The 18,921-nt window shown below is 37.8% G+C and overlaps 1 protein-coding gene across 1 annotated transcript; it reads left to right on the top strand.

Annotated features, from left to right (window-relative positions):
* Window positions 1-9,593: 9,593 nt before the first annotated feature.
* On the top strand, window positions 9,594-16,760 carry LOC133161174 (cytochrome b5 reductase 4). The gene is made up of 15 exons (XM_061289453.1): window positions 9,594-10,140; window positions 10,217-10,370; window positions 10,609-10,709; window positions 10,873-10,957; window positions 11,712-11,790; window positions 11,875-11,932; window positions 12,210-12,303; window positions 12,531-12,563; window positions 12,827-12,949; window positions 13,215-13,355; window positions 13,604-13,750; window positions 13,858-14,008; window positions 14,546-14,632; window positions 14,814-14,975; window positions 15,093-16,760. Exons 1-15 carry the CDS (start codon window positions 10,057-10,059, stop codon window positions 15,145-15,147), a joined length of 1,554 nt encoding a protein of 517 aa, XP_061145437.1. The 5' UTR covers window positions 9,594-10,056; the 3' UTR covers window positions 15,148-16,760.
* The last annotated feature ends 2,161 nt before the right edge of the window (window positions 16,761-18,921 follow it).

The following is an 18,921-nucleotide window of genomic DNA, read 5'->3' as shown; positions in this document are numbered from 1 at the left end:
TTTTTATGCTTTGTTCTTGGACAGATTCACATGCACCTCCATATTAGGTAATCCATTGTAAACCCAGGTTTTGGTACATAGTTATCAATTTGCTATCCTAGAACATAATTTAATATGAAAAATATATTTTATGTAGTATATTGTATCTAATCAAGTTAACTTAAAAACAACTACATAAACACATTCATCACTCAAAATACCAGTTATATTTTCAGCAATGCAATATGTTTGCAACTCAATTTGATGATTTTTTTTCCCCCCCAGACTGAAAACGTCACTAAAATGTGCACGGGTTGCGTGGAGCTGCGCTGGCAAATAAAGAGCTGATGAAAATCAATACAGCAGAATTCTCCATTAAGCGTGATGATTTGTGTCTATGTGGAGGTAAGAGATGAAACCTCCTCATCAGCCTGATGGATGTTTGCTGTTTGCGTTATTCATCCCAGGCTGATCTGCTGCTCCACTTTCCCTAGGGTGCTTCCCCCTTTACCTGCACATTACAAGCTTGCCGTCTTGACATTTTTCCTCTTCTCCTCTTCAAGCAAGCTTTTCACTAACCTCTGCAACTCTAATGGAAAAGCATTTCACGAATCAAAAGATTCTTAAAAGCAATACACTTATTGCACTGACTTCCATTTGTGACATTTTTTTCCTTTGTTTTCAGTTTCATGCAGTTGTATTAAAAAGGATGTGTTTCCTGAATGTGTGGTATTTTATCATTCTCTTGGTCCGCTGCTCTAAACATTTGTCCCACCCCCACACTGCAGTTATATCAGGGATTTTTTTTGTCCGTGTCTAATTGGGCTGCACTGAGGTTAAAGACAGAAATCATTTATTTTGTAAGGCATGGCATCAATTTCATTGACAAATAATTTATGGGTAGGTTTTATATTTGTAAGTACTCAATTTAATATTCGTGCAACCGCCATCTGGAATAAAAACATGAGATAACTGCTTTAATGGTAGAATGTGAATAGAAGATTTGATCCTCAATGGATTGCTGCCTGTTTAAACCTAAAAGTTTGCCTAAAAATAAATTTGTCTTTATAACTTTAGTAATAATCAAGTAGGACGGCTTTTAAACAGACGAAAAGTATGACTTCTAAAAAGATATTCTGATGAATAATTCTCATTATAAAACATTACAAAAGTTCTATTATTATACTGCACTATACAAAAGAGATGACGCCCATAAAATAGGATAAAATGAGAATATCAAAACTTTTGTCTGTGTACGTGAGGCTCAGCTGTGAAAAACCACAATGTATTTTGTATTGATCCCTGATAAGAACACAACAGACTTCAATGTTAGTTTTTGGGATTATCTCCATTCTTATTCCTTGCTCAGTATTCCTATCCCATTTTGAGATATGTGCCCATATGCTCAAATGTCAGAAAATGTCACCACCGTCAGTATGGCTAGCTTGATATGACAGCTGTGCAAAAGACTTCAACAATACAAATTGCCTGCAACACCTCAGTTGGTAGTAATATTCTCCAGTTAGATTAGAGCTGTTATTACATTTTATTTTTCAACCTTCATGAATTCAGGTCCATTTTCGTTTACCGGCAGCATATAGTAAGTAAGTCAAAACAACATTCAACATGGTATTTTGATACTGGCCGAGCCGAGAATGACAAAAATATTATTCTAATAATAATTTTAGTTGCCTGTAGAAATATTTAACCATTTACTGAAACCATTTTCTAAAAATTAAATTCAAAATTTGTATTGATTACATAGTGTTATTTGTTGATTAAAAAAACTAAGCGCTCAATCGTAAACCAAATCAGTAATCAACTAGGGATTAGGTTAAGAATCATACTTGGAGTAAAAGCGCAAAAATTGGATCAGTGGCCGTCGATCTGTGAAATATCTTTGTATGGCCTCCATACAGTGGCTGAGAAAGCTCAACCTAAATGCAAAAGCACAAATAAAAAACACCACAGCAAAATGGAAATGACGCAAAACAAATATTGAGTTGCAGTATTTATGAAGATTGACAACATCCATCCATCCATTTTCTGTACCGCTTAGTCCCCACTGGAGAAAGAGCACATCATCTCCAGTGTAGATTGGACAGAACACTTTCAGTGTCATCACCCTTGCTACCAACCTGAGCCCACTGCTTTTCACATGGATAACACACGACTGCATCTCCAGGTCTGCCACCAACCACTTCGTGAAGTTTGCAGATGACACAACAGACGTGGGCTCCCCAGGGATGAAGAAGTGGTTGATGGCTCGGTGAATGTGGACAAAACTAAATAGATCACTGTTGATTTCAGGAAGAACCAGCCCAGTTATGCCCCACTTCTCACTAACAACAGTATAAAGTCCCTGAGGTACACAACATAAAGAAGAACCTCTGCTGGTCTGCAAGCACAGAAGATAATTGTTGAAGAAATGCAGTAAAAATGGTGGACTCACATTCAGACACACCTCTAGGAAGTTCAAGGAGTTTCCTGTGAGATCTAATGCTCCTTTTATGAACTCATTTATCCCTTTGTTCACAATTTCATGCACAGCTTGGTGTCATTTTCACAACGCTGCACAGCTAACTGCAGTGAATCCTGAAATTGAACACCCTCCCCTTCTTCCTGCAGCTTGTGCAAGTCTGTTTTATCATGAAGGAAGACAAAACCAAAAAGCTGCATCTCAGAGACTTGGAGACTTGTTCAAGTCAGCAGCTGATTTGACATCCTTTGTTTTTTCAGGAAAAGCATCAACAATGGCAGCTGCAGTCAGTGCAAGTTCAAGCCTTCATTTTGATTGCTTTGCCTAAATTCTACTTTGTCCAACATCTTTACTGTTTATTTATCAGTTTAATAACTGTCTTATATTTACTGGAACTGTCAACAGAAATGAACTGCTCAGCTGTTTCACATTACTTCCGTGGTTTGTCCATGGATTGTGCTTCTGCACTGTAAAATGTAGCTTCATGCCAAATGTCCTCAAGGTGTTAAGGGGGTCAATCTGGGGAGGGGTCAATATGGCAAGCAAGCTCATGACATGGGGACAGAAGTTTGCCATTAGACTGCCTTTCGGCATTACTGTGGTGACAAGGTTAAAAGCTTGTAGTCATATGGATTGACCTGTCAATATGCAGCATGCAATTATTATGCAAATTTATTATTACAGGATTTTTGTGAATGTTATAGAAAAAGTGCAGGAGTCCAGTAAGAAAAAAAACAAACAAGAACATTGGATATACAATTTGGCATCGGCGAGGTTCTTTTAATGACTGTAAATCTTTTCATTAACATTATACATGTTATTGAAAGGGGGAAAAAAATCTAAATTAGGCATTGAGCAGCACAAAGCAATAGAGAGCACATCTGCCGGACAGGCTAGAGGTTCTGGGTTTGAGTCTTTGTGCAGGCCCTTCTGTGTGAAGATTGCATGTTAGGCATAATTACCTTTTATAAGACTTTAAGTGAGAGTTAATCAAACCATTGACAGGTAGGCGGGCGCTGTAAAAGATAAAATCAAAGATGTCAAGGCCCTAATGACTGACAAGGACCCTAGGAAGAAAAAAAAAATCAATTTCAAGGCCCTAATGACAGACAGGGACCCAAGGCAAATAAACAATTTTGAACATTTAAAGTAGAGAGGTCCAAAGTGATATATGTTTCCCACAAGGTCCCAAATCTCTAGCAGCTTCACTTTGGCTGAATACTGTACACCTATCATGAATACTTCCCAAAAAGCAGGACAGAATGACTTTGATATTGTCACTGATATGACAGCTCCATACAGTCTGCACCCATCTTGGGTGGGCACGGCCAGCCATGGTCTAATAGCATAATCTCCGCTCAGCTCAGCTCGGCTCTTTGTTCCTCTTCAAAGGATCATTAAAAGGGAAATATCAAGCTGATCTCTTACTACCATGGCTGACATCTCAGACTCTCTTCTCCAGAGACAACAGCCGAATGGTTTGGGGAGATATGTTTTGGTTTGTTTGCCTTTCATATCTTTTTGACTTGAACACATTATGGAGGGTTGGTGAAATATTATATATAATATAGCATTGAGCACCACACCCATTATTTGCTCACTCTGTGATGCATATTAAAGTTTCAAAATCTCTCTTAGAAAGAAAGTCCATTGGTTATATGAAAGTCCACTGTCTATAGAAAAAAAAACTAATTTACATAAATGTTCAAAAAATCGAACTGATGTTGTTCAACCACAGTGGTGCTCATAAACACCAACTAAATGTAACCGATATTCAATGGCCTTTGACCTTTGCATCCTACAACTTTGACCTGTATTGTCAACTCTCTCTTGTTCAGTTGTTCATTCCTACATGTGGATGCATGTAGGAATGAACAACATGTGTTATATACATTGCCATACATACCGGGTGAACACAATCCCCTTGGACAGCCTGGCAGGAACAGGCTACATGACACTGTGACAAGCAGACTAATGCAAGAACAAGCAGAAAGTGGATTAAGCAAAAATCCTGCATCTGATTGCAATGTGTTGCTGGAGTCATGATGGAGATGAAGCAGGTGTGAAACAACAATGAGCTCTTTCAAACACTAAACTACTGTTTACCTGTGTGCTTGTACAAAAGCTTTTATTTAATGTTGCTTTTTTCAAGCAAAGCAATTGAGAATAGTTTCAGGAAGGTGATAGAAAGTATAGTAAAGTAGTAGAGCAAAACAACATACGTATGTATGTATGTAAAAAAAACAAGGCCTACGCATCTCTGATTGAAAATGTACTAAAAAATTGTTAACTGGCGTAATTAAGTGTTCATATTCTGTTTGTTTGTATTTGATTACAATTGAGGCCAGACTGTGATTCATGTTATGTTTAATGTAAAATTTCACAGGATTTATTTTGGGGGGTGGGGGTGACAATCCTAACATCATCTTTAAAGCAGATACAAAGTTGATGTAATTGTGATGAATGTAAATATATTTATATAAATTAAAATATGCCGCTGTAATAAATAGCTATTTGCAGAAACTCATAGGACTACAATTGAACTGTAGCCATTGTAAACTTTATTTCAGCTCGGCAGACAACACAATGATGAAATAAACTCACAACTTAATTGTTTCAGGAGAGGGAAAGGATTCTAAATGTTTTGACCTCTTGCTCTGCAACATCTTTTTTTCATGGCTGACAAAAAGTGAATCCTGTCTGATTTATGGACCTCAGCTGCTAGGTACCACCAACTGGTCCCCATATATGCCTAACATGAATGGAAAAAAAAAGGGAAACCAGTGCAAGAGGTACAGAATATAGAACAAACATACAAACAAAATGACATCATGATTAATATTATTAGTATTAATATTCTTAACCAATTAATGCATCCATTTTTTTAACTCTATTGAAGCCTATCCCATCTGATTTCAGGCTGGCGTCATTGCCGACCAATTGCAGAGTTGATTTTGAAAAGTAACCATTCACACGCAAGTTCACAACATAACACAGTCCACCATTAACCGAAGAAGCATGTTTTTGGAATGTGAGAGGAAGTACAAGATCTCCTGGCCTCCAAACTCAATTCAACTCCATTTTATTTATAGTGCACTCTAAAAACAACCTTTACTGCATACAAAGTGTTGTACTTGGAGTAAAAATAACACATGATTAAAACAATAAATTAACTTACTTGGCTATTGCACAATTATTGTGAAACTAAATGAATAGAATGGGCCTGGGATAAATAATATATACGAAATATTTCAAATATTCATTGCCTTTCAAAAGAATGAAATGAAATCCCAATCTCTGGTGGGCGCAAAGTGAAAGTGAGAGCTCTTTGTGCCACTTCCCTTTACATTACCATAAAATAAATTGCATCAAACCCAATAACGATTAAGTAGGAAGACTCTAGGCCTGGAAGGGGGAAAGGTTGTGGGGGTGGTAGTAGTTTCGAGAGCAAAAGAAAATCACACTGAGTTGAGCTTGTTATGAAAGTACTCAAAATTCAGTTCTCATTTCCTCCATTGATCTCACGTTGAGATTGAAACCAAAATGTTTGGCTTGTTTCAGCCAATTAAGCGATGAGAGAGCCAATTGTGAAAGAGCTATTGAGCGTCTCCTTGCTTAAAGTGCTTATTGTGTCGCTGCTTGCAGAGGGATCAATTGCAGCCTTTGTGATCGGATTAGCTAGGTAATCAATTCTCAACACTAATATATTGACAAGAAAATGTGCTTAGGAAGAGATGGCTTTGTCAAAGAAAATTGCAAAATTCAACTATTCCCCCAATAAAGTTGACACATACTGTACAAGACGCATATGTAGTATACAGTTTCACATACATACAAACGCACACAAACTATTGCGGCTACCCCCGAAAAAAGTTTTCATCACATTAATAGTGCACCTCACACACTAAGATGTGCAGGTCTCAGAGTTTGCAAACTTCCTGCATTTCACATGAGCAAATGAAGCTTCACATTTGCTTCATAAACCAGTTGCTATAGTTTTTTTTTCTCTACCAGATGGCACTGTTGGTTTACTTTATCCAATTAAATTTGTCAACACTGAAAATATATTGTCTATTATGTCGCACAGCGTACATGGAAAAAAAAACATTTTGGCATCCCTTGCTGTTCAATAGCTAATCATTTTTTTTATGTATGAATGGGTTGCAACATAGCTGAACATATGAAAGCTGTTTACCAAATTACTCGGATAAAACCTTCCCATCTGGATAATGGAACATTAGTCCATTGCAAGGTGGGGAAAAAAGCTTGCCAAGCCAAACTCAATATTTACCAAGAAGGCTGTTGTCAACACTTCTCTGTTACTGTTAATCTCAAAAGCTTCACAAATGTGTGCGTTTGTTTTGTGTGCCTACGCCATACAAAAGAAATTATTTGCTTCAGACTTGTTCTGTATACAGTAATTGGAAAAGTTAAAGCACTATAAATGATTATCATCCATATGTTCTGGATCATATTTTAAAAAGGAGCTAATCAAAATCCAAATATATAACGTATAATGAGTGTCTGTCTGTCCGCCCGTCCGTCCGTCTGTCTGTCTGGGCCCCGTCATATAAACTTATACTTAGCTTCACTCGAGGGGGGGGGGGGGACCCTTTCCCTCATACTATTAAAAGGTCATGTACTATATGTATATGAAAGATTAATGATGGTGTGAAGAATAAAGTTTCATTCATTCATTCATTCATTCATTCATTCATTCATTCATTCAGAATAGAGGACAATGGGGCACCACACTGGTGCATTGTCTTAATTATTAAGAGTGGTTAACTTTCATTTGCACTTGTATGACAATTGGAAATGGAAAACTGTTAATTAAACCATTGCCTACACGCATCACACGACATTAAGTGATTGACAGAACGGATTGAGGTAGAATTCAGAAGTCAAACTGTATAATCATTATTTCAAAACAACACAATTTAAAATCTGAATCAGGGAAATATAATAAAAATACATCATAAAATTCCATCCGAGTGGAAATCATTCATGCTACTTTTGTGGTGGTCTGAAATAAATCAAAATTAAACCATTAGAAAAGCCTCAAATATGCTATTTACGTCCAAAAATAGAAATAATAGTGCTGAGATTTTTGAGTGTTACCTTAAAGTTGTATCATGATGTATAAATATAATTAACAAGGGCATCTGTTTCCCCAAAGAATATCTTCATCAAACTATCACTCGTTTCTTTTGTTAGTTTAATGTATTAGGGTCAGGGATGTGTTCCAAACTTCAGAGAAACCTTTTTTGTGCATGCCATCTGTCTGGCACATCAACAGACAAACCAAGCAAAGAGAAAGTAAACAGAGCGACGCAACAGAGAAGCACAAGAGTACACAAGCAAAGACAGAGAAGCGACAGCGAGGGATGTGGGGTGGGGTCTGGAGAGTTAGGGTTACCCAGACCCGGACTCATTCTCTATTCATGGATCATAAGCAGCCACAAGGTTGGCTTGGAATACCAAACCCGTAAATCTCCCTCTTGCTTCTCCCCACCCTTCTTCCATCGCTACAGAAGAGGTTTCCAAGGCAATGGAGAAAGAGGTGAGAGGTCAGGTGTGGTGGCAGGTGTGTGGTGGAAAATAGTCTAATCTAAATAAGTGACTCAACATGATCAGCCATTACTTGTCCTCTACAAGTGAGTACGAGTAGGATAACTAATATCTTAACTATAGGACAGGTTAGGGGATGTTGGAAAATCATATCAACCTTCCTTGACATTGACAATTACAGCATTGGACAAGGGAGCTGAGTGGGATGATGATTCAATTTGCCACATGATATCATTGAGTCTGATTTTCAACAAAAATCCAGTAAAATTGAAAAGCTACATTTATAGCTCAGAATTACAGAAAGGGTCTCAAAGGGCTTCACAGGCCAGAGTCAGGGGCGGAATTACAGTATGTGGTGGATCTCTGGGGGTGGACAGAGAGATTTTGACAAATGTGATTCTATGGCATGGTCACACTACAATGAGGCGATATATATATTTATTTGTTATCATCACCAGTGATGTTTGGTATTTTTGATTTATTAGTACCACTTATCCAATTAACTATATTGCCATTATAATGCCACTACAGTGGGCAGAAGAAATATATATATATATATATATATATATAATATTTATATATGAAAAGTCTAGTTTAAGTGTTTAATCTTAAAAATGCATTTTAGATAGAAACTGAAAGCCGTTTTTATGAATAACAGGAAGGAGGAATAAGACTAAGACTAAGAATTGTTCTCCTTTTTATTATGTTGAGTGTGACTCTAACTCATTAAAAGTGTATTGTTCAGTGTGTTTCCACGTTACCACGTTTACGCAGTAACGTAAAGAGAGATTCCTTACATTTAGAAATAAATCAAAATGTCAACAGAGGCGAGCGGCCTTATTAACGTGAAATGTAGCGCTGAGACCCTCTGCTGGGCGATTTTAATACTACATAAACAATAGCATTGCTTTCAGAGACGTCACTCCATCTATCTATCTTTTATAAATATATCAGGCCTCCTAATAAAAAGACAGACAATACAATCACGAATGGAATTAAAATCATGAAACGAAGAACAAGTGGAGTTTTTTATTTTTTTTTATTTTGAAATTACAGTAATCCTTTTAACAGATTAGCGTTTCAATGACAGCCTTCGGTTGCTTCACTGCTTCATTGTAAATGAAAAATATAGTATACAGAGACAGTAAGGCTACTACGCGTGTTAAATGTCTAATGAAAAGCGCAAAGATTCAGAGGATGACGACGATGATGATGATGATAGTGAAAGCGAGTCAGATGGCCAAGGTTCATTTTTTAGCACATTGGTGATCGGTGTCTTTCATGGTAAGTTATATACTTTTACAAAACTTTGGTTTAAAAAGGTGACAAATACTGACACACGCCACAGTACAAGTTTTCTCTATTTGCATGACAGACAGCGTTAGTAGAGTTGCAACCCTTGTGGCTGTCATTTTCTTCTTCGTTTTGTTTTACGGCGAGGTGGCACCAGCGTCAATGCGCATTACCGACACCTACTTGGTTGAAGTCATATGAACAGAAAAACGAACGAATCACTTCCTCTCGTTCACTGAAAAAAAAAAACAAATTCGTTCTTTTGAACAAATCGTTCACTCACGAGCCAACACTAGTCTCTTGGTGGGAGTCGCAAAGGGGGTTCGAATAAAGAAATGAAAAAGTAAACAAACCAAGTTCCGTCGCACGTTGATGACGAATACTGCGGGGATTTCGTAACATCATGCGTCGAAGAATGTAGTTGTAGTAAAATCTCATAGTGGTTATTCGGCAGATTTTGCATGTCGAGCATTACATGGGTAGTTGCGTAATTCTGTTATTAACGCGCATCATATTTTGAGCATCTGAGCGTGTTACCTATCTTAGCATAGGATTGTAGCTCAGTTGCATTTCTCAATAGTGTTGACAGACAGATGTGTCAGAAGGGAGGCAGTTTTGCAAGGCACACATTTGCCTCGCATCAAGGTTGAACGTTGTCTCGATACTGAGCGAGGTAACAACAGTTTCTTCAAGTAGATCTCCGAAAGTCGAGGTGCTTGCGAGGCATTCGCAATATGTTGAACATTCCAACTCAGTCGTTCCCTGCGCCGAGTTCCCAGCAGCGGGTAGCTCGGCCCGGCCAGTCTGGGAGGAACAAGGTAAGAAAGATACAATTAATGTAACTTCTTGATCGTACACATTTGCAAATATATATATATACTTCCTAAATTCTAGGTCGCCTTAAAACCAGGCCACAGTCTTATGGACTGGATCCGGTTCTCCAAAAGTGGAAAAGATCTAACCGGGTTGAGGGGACGTCTGATTGAAGTTACTCACGAAGAATTGCAGAAACACAACACCAGGAATGACTGCTGGACTTGTATACGAGGTAAGCATCCCCTAACTTCACGAGAGACGTCAACAATCTTAACCTAAATGTTAAGATTGTGACCGCAGACAATGTCAGACATAGAAGAGTCACATTGACAACTTTTTCAAAACTTTTAATAGAAAAATAAATCCGAAAAACACACACGCTATTTTGTGTACTATTGACCCTTAATATCTGATATCATTGACTATCAACTGACACCATTGATACCGGAATTAATGTCTTATGTTTGTAGGTATGGTATATAATGTTACCTCTTATATGGACTACCACCCTGGAGGAGAAGATGAGCTGATGAAAGCAGCAGGCATAGATGGCACTGACCTTTTTGACCAGGTGTGAGACAGTCTTAATGCATGGCACTTCATGTACGCAAGTATACATGGACATATTTACTCGTTGTACCTCAAAGTGTGTTAAATGGTTGGCACTTGGAGGGTCGAGTCAGAGTGATCATTTTGAACTGATGCTGATGAGACTCATCACTGTTTGCTCACAGGTCCATCGGTGGGTAAACTATGAGTCCATGTTGAAAGAGTGTCTGGTGGGCAGGATGGCTATGAAACCTACCACGGCAATTAAAGGTATTTTCAATACAGTATTGGGGAGAGTTATAAAAATCTATTTTCAAATTTTTCAAAGTTTGATCCATAAAAAGTTTGTGCAGTATGGATTTTACCATGCTATGACATAACTCCAAATAATTCCATCTGTTGTTCAACCTATCCTTTAATTAATAAATATTACTAAATATACTGTATTACTGTACTACATACATTAAACATCATAGGTAAACTGTTGAGTTCAGTCACGTGAAGAAAAAAAGAAAATAAATCAACTTGACTTCTACTTTAAGATACTTTTTTTTTTTCCAGGGGATTGACTTCTACTTTAAGACAGAATACTTTTTTTTCTTAGGGTATTGAAGGGTTCAGGAAACTAATATGCAACTTCCCCATTAGTTGAAACAACCTCACTGTAATTTTGGTTTCATCATTTGGCTATTAGAATGAATGACAGAACTAAGGATTTTTTTGTTTGAATCAATATGTGGGCTAACTAACTAATTGAGTCGCTTTTCTGGCAAAACTGAGAGAAAATGGCTACGGTACTGGGTATCAAAATCATTACCCATCAGAAACCGCAAAAGAAAGCAATATTCAAATTGCAACATCAAATGTCTGTGCATCAGAGCACACCCCTGTTGTGTTCCAGTACAGAATTGCAATACATCAAAATACCTGACAAAAGTAATTAACACTAATAAGCAGATTTTTATGCACATTTGATCTGTGTTATTTTTCACAATACCCTCCATCACCATCATTTTCTCCTCAGCAATGATCCCACCACCACAAGCTGTCTTCACACCCTCTAACCAAGTGTCTCCTCTGCCTGTCAAAGACTCTCGACCTCGGTATGAGAACGCATGAAAAAAAAAATCAACCATATCAGCAGTTTTTTTTCCAACTGCTGTCTCATCTCCGTGTCATTTGTACAGATATGACTGGTTCCAAACAGCAACAACAGTTCATCTGGTTATCTATACCCAAAGAAAGGTAACGTCTCATCTGCTCTCTATGCCTCTGTCGTAGGTGAACAACAACAACAGGATTATGAATCTACTTTTTTGACCAGTAAAAAATGTACTGTATATTTACTGATGAAATGATGACCAAATGAAACAGAACTTGACAACTTGTTAATAAATGATTGTTCAGTTTCCCCTCACTTTTTTTCCTGCTAGGAGGTTACCCTTAAAAAAAAAAACAACAACAACACATCTTGTATTTTTTTTTTCTTCCTCCTAACACAATATTGTAATATTCCCCTTAGATCCCCATTTCTGGGTGCACCGTTGTTGATCTTGAGGATGGCGTACTACGAGTAGAAGTACTGCTTGGGAAAATGTCTTACATGGTACATTTACGTAAGTAGTTATGGCAGATTGATTGTACTTTTTTTCTAGCAATAATGCAATTTATCTGTTTCAGTTGGTTGTAGAAAATGTCAGCATTACAAATGCAGTTCTGGCCTGGGAAAGTTTAAAATAATTAGCCCTCCAAAGTCTTTACATATTACAGCTTTCTTTTAGTCTAAAAATATCCTCATTGTCCTATCGTGTTGTGAAATCCTGTTCATTCTATGTTGTTTTAGGTCTTTCAGAAAATGTTGACGGAGACGTTGCTGGTAAGATATGCTAAGTTTATTTTTTTTTATTTTTTTTACAGTAAATTGAACAATTGGTGCACAAACTATTTACTGTTTATCTACAACAATATGAGGGGATTAAAGATTTGCATGGTCTTGATGGCCCTCTAGCGGAAACCGTCACTACATATAATGTTGCCCACAACAAAAATCAGTGTGATACCTTTCTACAAAACAATTTCAGAAGGTGCATATGGCTTACTCTTAATTTGTCTTTGAATGTACTGTTTATTTGTCACCAGTTCACACTGCCCTCTCCGTGGGAAAGATCCAGGTGACCATCCGCAAGCAGGCAGAAGGAAAATGGTCAAGTTTTGGTCAGCCTCTGGAATTCCACAATACAGTTTTAAGCAAAAAAGACAGAGGTGAGCTTCAAATTCGTAGAAAAAATGCAACATTATTATTACCTTATGCTCATTTGGTTCGTGGCCAAAGGCTCCTGTGTTCGCTCTTCTGGACTATGATGTAGAGTGGCAAGATAAAAAAAAAAAAAAAAAAGTCCTACAGACCACATGAAGGGAAAGGTTATGGTTAAATAAAACCAGGTTAAACTTTTTGACAAATTTAATGTTTGTTCCTATTTTTCTAATCACATGAGCTAACGCTGGAAATGAAATTTTTTTTTTGCAGCCCCTTTCTTTCGGGATTGTGTGTTGGTGTCGAAGACTGAGGTGAACCATAACACGAATGTGTTTCAATTACAACTTCCACGTGGGACTGTCATGCATGTGCCTGTTGGCAAACACGTCTACCTCAAATCCCTAATTCAAGGTACCACCCCATATATTTGAAAGAGTAAACTTGTGTGTAAGAATTAGTTACTGTTGGTTAGACCTTAGCCTATCTCTGTGATTATATTTTCAGAATTGAATGGTCATCTTTAACGATGTTACTGATCTTAGCAGGATTTTTTTTTTTAAGGAAAACAAAGGTTATGTGAGGGATGAACAGAAACATAGTCAATTGATGCATTTTTTCCCAATTTAAGCTTTAACTTGTGTTTTATGTGCCTCATACAGATGCAGAGGTAGTGCGACCATACACCCCAATTGACCAGGTTCTTTCAATTGGTCCCAATACCTCCTCAGAAAAAACAGACCTCTACCTCATGATTAAGGTTTATCCGGATGGAGCACTGACTCAACATCTCAACAGCTTACACGTAGGTAAGTCTTTGCCTTTTCACTACTGTAAGTGATTATTTAATTCAGCTTTTATCCTTCCGACAGTTTTAGTAATGCTCATTGTTACTTTGTTTACCATAACTTTTTAGGTGACCATGTATCTGTCAGCGGTCCAGAGGGTACCTTCAGTCTCCGCCCCCTTCGTGATACCACAGTGCTTTACCTTTTAGCAGCAGGCACAGGCTTTACTCCAATGTGTCGTCTCGTTCGAGTGGCCCTACAGGAGATCAGCACTATCAGGTCTGTTTAAAATAAAATTATCCATCAATGTGTTAATCCTTGAATTATCAATTGTTTATTTCAAGAAAGGATTACATTAAATTAAATGGGCTGAGAAAATATACTGATATGCAGTAATTTAACACTGGTTTGAATGATTTTTTTCACATACGTTTTTATATACATAGGTGAAAGTGCAAGTATTAAATGGTAGTATTTTTATATTAAACGTGGCTTAGGCCTGAGCACAAAAAGAGCATTTTAATTTTTATTTTTTTTTCTTGCACAAAATAGAACATCTGTTAAATCTGCAGAGAGGTAAATTTGCAAATGCCACACTAATATGCTCACTATATGTTTTCGAGCCTGTGGGTACAACGTTAGTCCAGTGGGATGGGGAAAATCCCAAATAAACTTGTACGCTCAATTTTTGTTTTTAAAAATCATACTACTTATAATTATGCCACACTGTAAAAAGAATAGTTCAAAAGTGCAAACACATTGTTTTTGATGAAGATATGAAATCGTCTGACCACAACTATATGTGTACCTCTCCAGGAAAATCCAGTTGCTTTTTTTTAACCGACGAGAAGAGGACATCCTGTGGCGAAGGGAACTGGATGAGCTAACTGCTAATGATGAAAGGTAATCAATGTGTTAAAACCTTTTCTTAGACTTTCCCAGTTGTTATTGACAGTCCAAAGGTATAAAACAATTCTTTTAGAGCCTTGTCGTGTAGGTCAAGCAGCAACTACAATTCCACACCAACAAGATAACACAAACAATTACAATTATCAGTGTATTTATGTTCATGTGACTCTGTCAGATTCCAGGTGGAGCACATCCTCTCGGAGCCGTGTGAAAGTTGGACTGGCAAAAAAGGCCATGTGGATGACGCAATAATCAAGGATGTTCTCGCAAGGCCAGAAGGGTCAAAGTGCTATGTTTGTGTATGTGGCCCCACTCTCTTCACAGAGCAGACAGTCAGGTATGTAACACTTGAAAAAGTTATTTGGATGTCGTTGTGGGTTATTTTGACAAGGCTAAAGGTTAAACAGGCATACTGTGCACAAGATAAACTAGATTTCCCCCATTCCTCTGTCAGGTTGCTGAAGCAGCAAGGCTTCAGTGAAGAGGAGATCCACGCCTTCCAAGGCTGATGTTCTCTGTTTCAAAGCTGCAAAGTACATTCGAGTGGCAATCAGACTTCAAGTCAACTCCTTGAAAGTAAAAGTCCAAACGGAGCTCCTGGAATCGTCAAATGAAATTGAAAACCGCGATTCAGTGCTAAAACTGCTGTGATATGAACTTTCACTGCCAGCTGCTTTCAGAGAAATCAACTCCACTTTGTCAGCAATTTTAGAGCATTTTGACTGCCCTCCCTCCACAAGACCCATAGAGTATCGTTTTCTATGATCATGATGGGAAAAAGAAGTGCCAAATTTCATTCATGAACCAGTTAATTTTTTTTACTCCTCTAGATGACACCCTCTTTTCAACATTGGGCTGAAAGTACACCGACTTGCCATTTCTTAAATACCTTCATTCAAGCCAAAAGTATAAAAATACCAAGAAAGTAACTTTGAGGCTTCATTTTCCCATCACTGATATACATGTAATTTACCAGAAGAAAGAATGGACTGTCACCTGGAAGAAATAGTTTCATTCTTTCTTCTTTTGGTCAGGAATAGACTTTGTTGGTTGACCTAATAGACCTTAAACACACAGGGAGTTTGATGGGTTTTTATTTGTTGTTCTTTTCCTTTAGAGGCAACAGCTGACCAGTGGTTTGTTTCTGTAAAATATTCTCAGGGCATTGACTTATCACAACCGGACTGCTCTGTATGCTGTAGATGTTTCACCTTTCGTTCGAGTAAACTTCATTGGTTCATGCATACAATCTTGGCAACTGCACAATGGACTGCACCGACCTAACTTGTATAATTGGGGGTCTGCGTCTAACTTGGATAAATAAGTTTTTCAAAGTGAAATAGTGCTGCTCCTCAGAAAAAAAAAAGTAAGTTGGCTGTAACAAATTTTGGTCCAACCAATCAGAGGATGGAGAAATGCACAAGTCATCCAATGCAAATTCTAGCAAATTTGTGAAATCATATTTGAAACTGATCACAATTTAATTTTTTAGAATTTATCCTCACTAGGGTCACATATTTATTACAGTAGTACTGTTACAATATGATTCTGAAGACTCTGGGCAGATTACATTGACATGGCATAGTGTCACAGTCACATACAGCACAAGAAACACACTGACTGAATTGGATAGACTGTTGGGAATAAACAATCAAACAAGTGTTAGAATTTACAGTGCTTCTAATGTTTAAGCAAGCAAAAAAGCCCTTACTGGTCCAGGCCACTCACTACTGTTGAAAATCATGTCCTTCCACTTAACAATTACACTTGAGATTTAAAGTATTTTTAGCATTCTAATGTGATAAAATGTGATCATGTTGAATGGGTATGAATTCTTGTATAATCCACAGTTTATGTTACATAATGAAACGTGTGTCAAGTACATGAAAAAGTTAAAGTAAATGACGAAGACATAAGATACAAGTGAATGCAATTTGAACTAAGCAAGTACTGTATGCAAGCGTAGCACTGGATCCGTTGCAGTCATGGAGAGTCTTATGCTTGTTGACTTGATTCTGAGGAAGATAGACATGTAACTGCTGTGGAAAAAAATGCCATGCTATGTAACAGGCTGTACTGTCCCCCATGTAATTTATTTTTATAAAACTTGTTTAAAAAATGACCAATCTAAATTTTTTTTTTTTTAATTGCAAAAGTACAATGACCAAACCAGTAAGGGAATCTACGATGTTGTCGATTGACAGGAAGAGACCTGTGACAATAAAAGATTTGTTCCAGAGGCCAAACAATGTTTTCATGTATATATATATATATATATATATATATATATATATATATATATATATATATATATATATATATATAGATGGATAGATGGATAGATAGATGGATAGATAGATGCATAGATGCATAGATAGATAGATAGATAGATAGATAGATAGATAGATAGATAGATAGATGCATAGATAGATAGATGCATAGATGCATAGATAGATAGATAGATAGATAGATGATAGATAGATAATGTATGACCAGTAACGTGTGTTGAGGTTGATGACTGAGGAGGCACTGACGTCACATTAACTGCTTTATATGATATGTGTAGGTACACATCATGGACACTTCAATAGGTACACTACACGAGGTAAAAAAAAGAATGAATAAAGGGATGATTGCACAGTAACTGCACATTTAGGAATACACACAAACCTGGGCTCAAACCCAAATTGTTACCGAGCAAGAGCCTGTGTGATCAACCAGTCGGCTATTTCAACCTGGCAGCCCTTAGCCGTCTGCACTCTTTTGGACTAGTGATGTGCATTCCAGTTTAAAGTGAACTGAATCTTTAGAATGGGTTCACTCAAACGGTTTGTTCAAAAGAATCGTTCACCAAATCGTTTGCGCCACTGTCGCAAACGTGACAGTGCAACATTTTACGACTTACAAGACAAGTTAGGATAGTCACGGTGGGGAGGGGGGGCGCGAATAGTTTTCTTCTTGCTAGGGGGGGGCGTAACAGAAAATAATTGAGAAGCACTGGGTTAAATAAAGGTTAACCTAAAAAAAAAAAAAAAAAAAAAAAAAAAAAAGTGAACCCTGAACTTTGAACCCGCGGTGACCCCGCGGTGACCCCGTGGTGACCGCGGTGACCCCGCGGTGACCCCGCGGTGACCCCGTGGTGACCCCGCGGTGACCTTTGAATCCTGAACTTTTAAAATCTAAAATGTGCACATGACCCCGTGAACTTTGAACCGACCTTTGACCCCTGGGTGAACTTTGAACCGTAAACTTTGACCTTTGACCCCTAGCTAATTACGTTTTTTTTTTTTTTTTTTAAACCGGCATAGCAGAACGATCCATGGTCTTCAGATGCCGCGCTGTCGCCATCTCCTGGTCAGTTAGTGAAATGCTTTTGCTGATGTTTTTTTTTCTCTCAATTAAAACAAATCAATTAGCCAGTTGGTTTTCTTTATTTAATATCTATTATCAGACAAAACCAAATTGTGAATCAGTCACCTAGGCTATAGCAGAACAAACAATCCATGGTCTTCAGATGCCACGCTGTCGCCATCTCCTGGTCAGCTAGTGAAATGCTTTTGCTGTTTTTTTTCCCTCTCAATTAAAACAAATCAATCAGCCAGTTGGCTTTCTTTATTTAATATCTGATATCAGACAAAACCAAATTGTGAATCAGTCACCTAGGCTATAGCAGAACAAACAATCCATGGTCTTCAGATGCCACGCTGTCGCCATCTCCTGGTCAGCTAGTGAAATGCTTTTGCTGCTTTTTTTTCCTCTCAATTAAAACAAATCAATCAGCCAGTTGGTTTTCTTTATTTAATCTCTGATATCAGACAAAACCAAATTGTGAATCAGTCACCTAGGCCAGTGCTTCTCAAATAGTGGGGCGCAGGTGTCAAGCTCCAATCCTCGGGGTCGCATTCCAACATGGTTTCCAAGATTCCCTCGTTAAACGCACCTGCGTGAAAAGATTTTGTTCATTTTCACGTTCTGCAGGAGCTAAATGTAAAAAATGCATACTAAGCGAGGTTCCAAGTCTAAAAGCACAGTCTAAAGTCTTTTTTAACCTCATGTAGTGTACCTATTGAAGTGTCCAACCTTCCAACCCACAACCTTTCAGTCTCAGGGCAGACACTCTTAACACTAGGCCACTGAGCATGAAGCATCCCAGGTTCACTAGCACGCTCTGCCATAAGGCTGGAAAACCTTTTTTTGTAGGTCTCCGTAAGGTCTCTTTTCAAAGCCGTTTTGTTCATATAAAGAAACACAACGTTACAGACAGATGACAAAAAACTCTGATA

Source organism: Syngnathus typhle, linkage group LG10, assembly GCF_033458585.1.
Source record: "Syngnathus typhle isolate RoL2023-S1 ecotype Sweden linkage group LG10, RoL_Styp_1.0, whole genome shotgun sequence".
NCBI lineage: Eukaryota > Metazoa > Chordata > Actinopteri > Syngnathiformes > Syngnathidae > Syngnathus > Syngnathus typhle.
The sequence above is the reverse complement of the archived record's forward strand: the minus strand, read 5'-3'. Positions and strand labels throughout refer to the sequence as shown.

Coding starts and splice junctions, on each gene's coding strand:
- LOC133161174 (XM_061289453.1), top strand. CDS start 10,057: ATGTTGAACATTCCAACTCAGTCGTTCCCTGCGCCGAGTTCCCAGCAG. Junction 11,791..11,874: donor GTCAAAGACTCTCGACCTCG/GTATGAGAACGC, acceptor TCATTTGTACAG/ATATGACTGGTTCCAAACAG. Junction 14,633..14,813: donor CTAACTGCTAATGATGAAAG/GTAATCAATGTG, acceptor TGACTCTGTCAG/ATTCCAGGTGGAGCACATCC.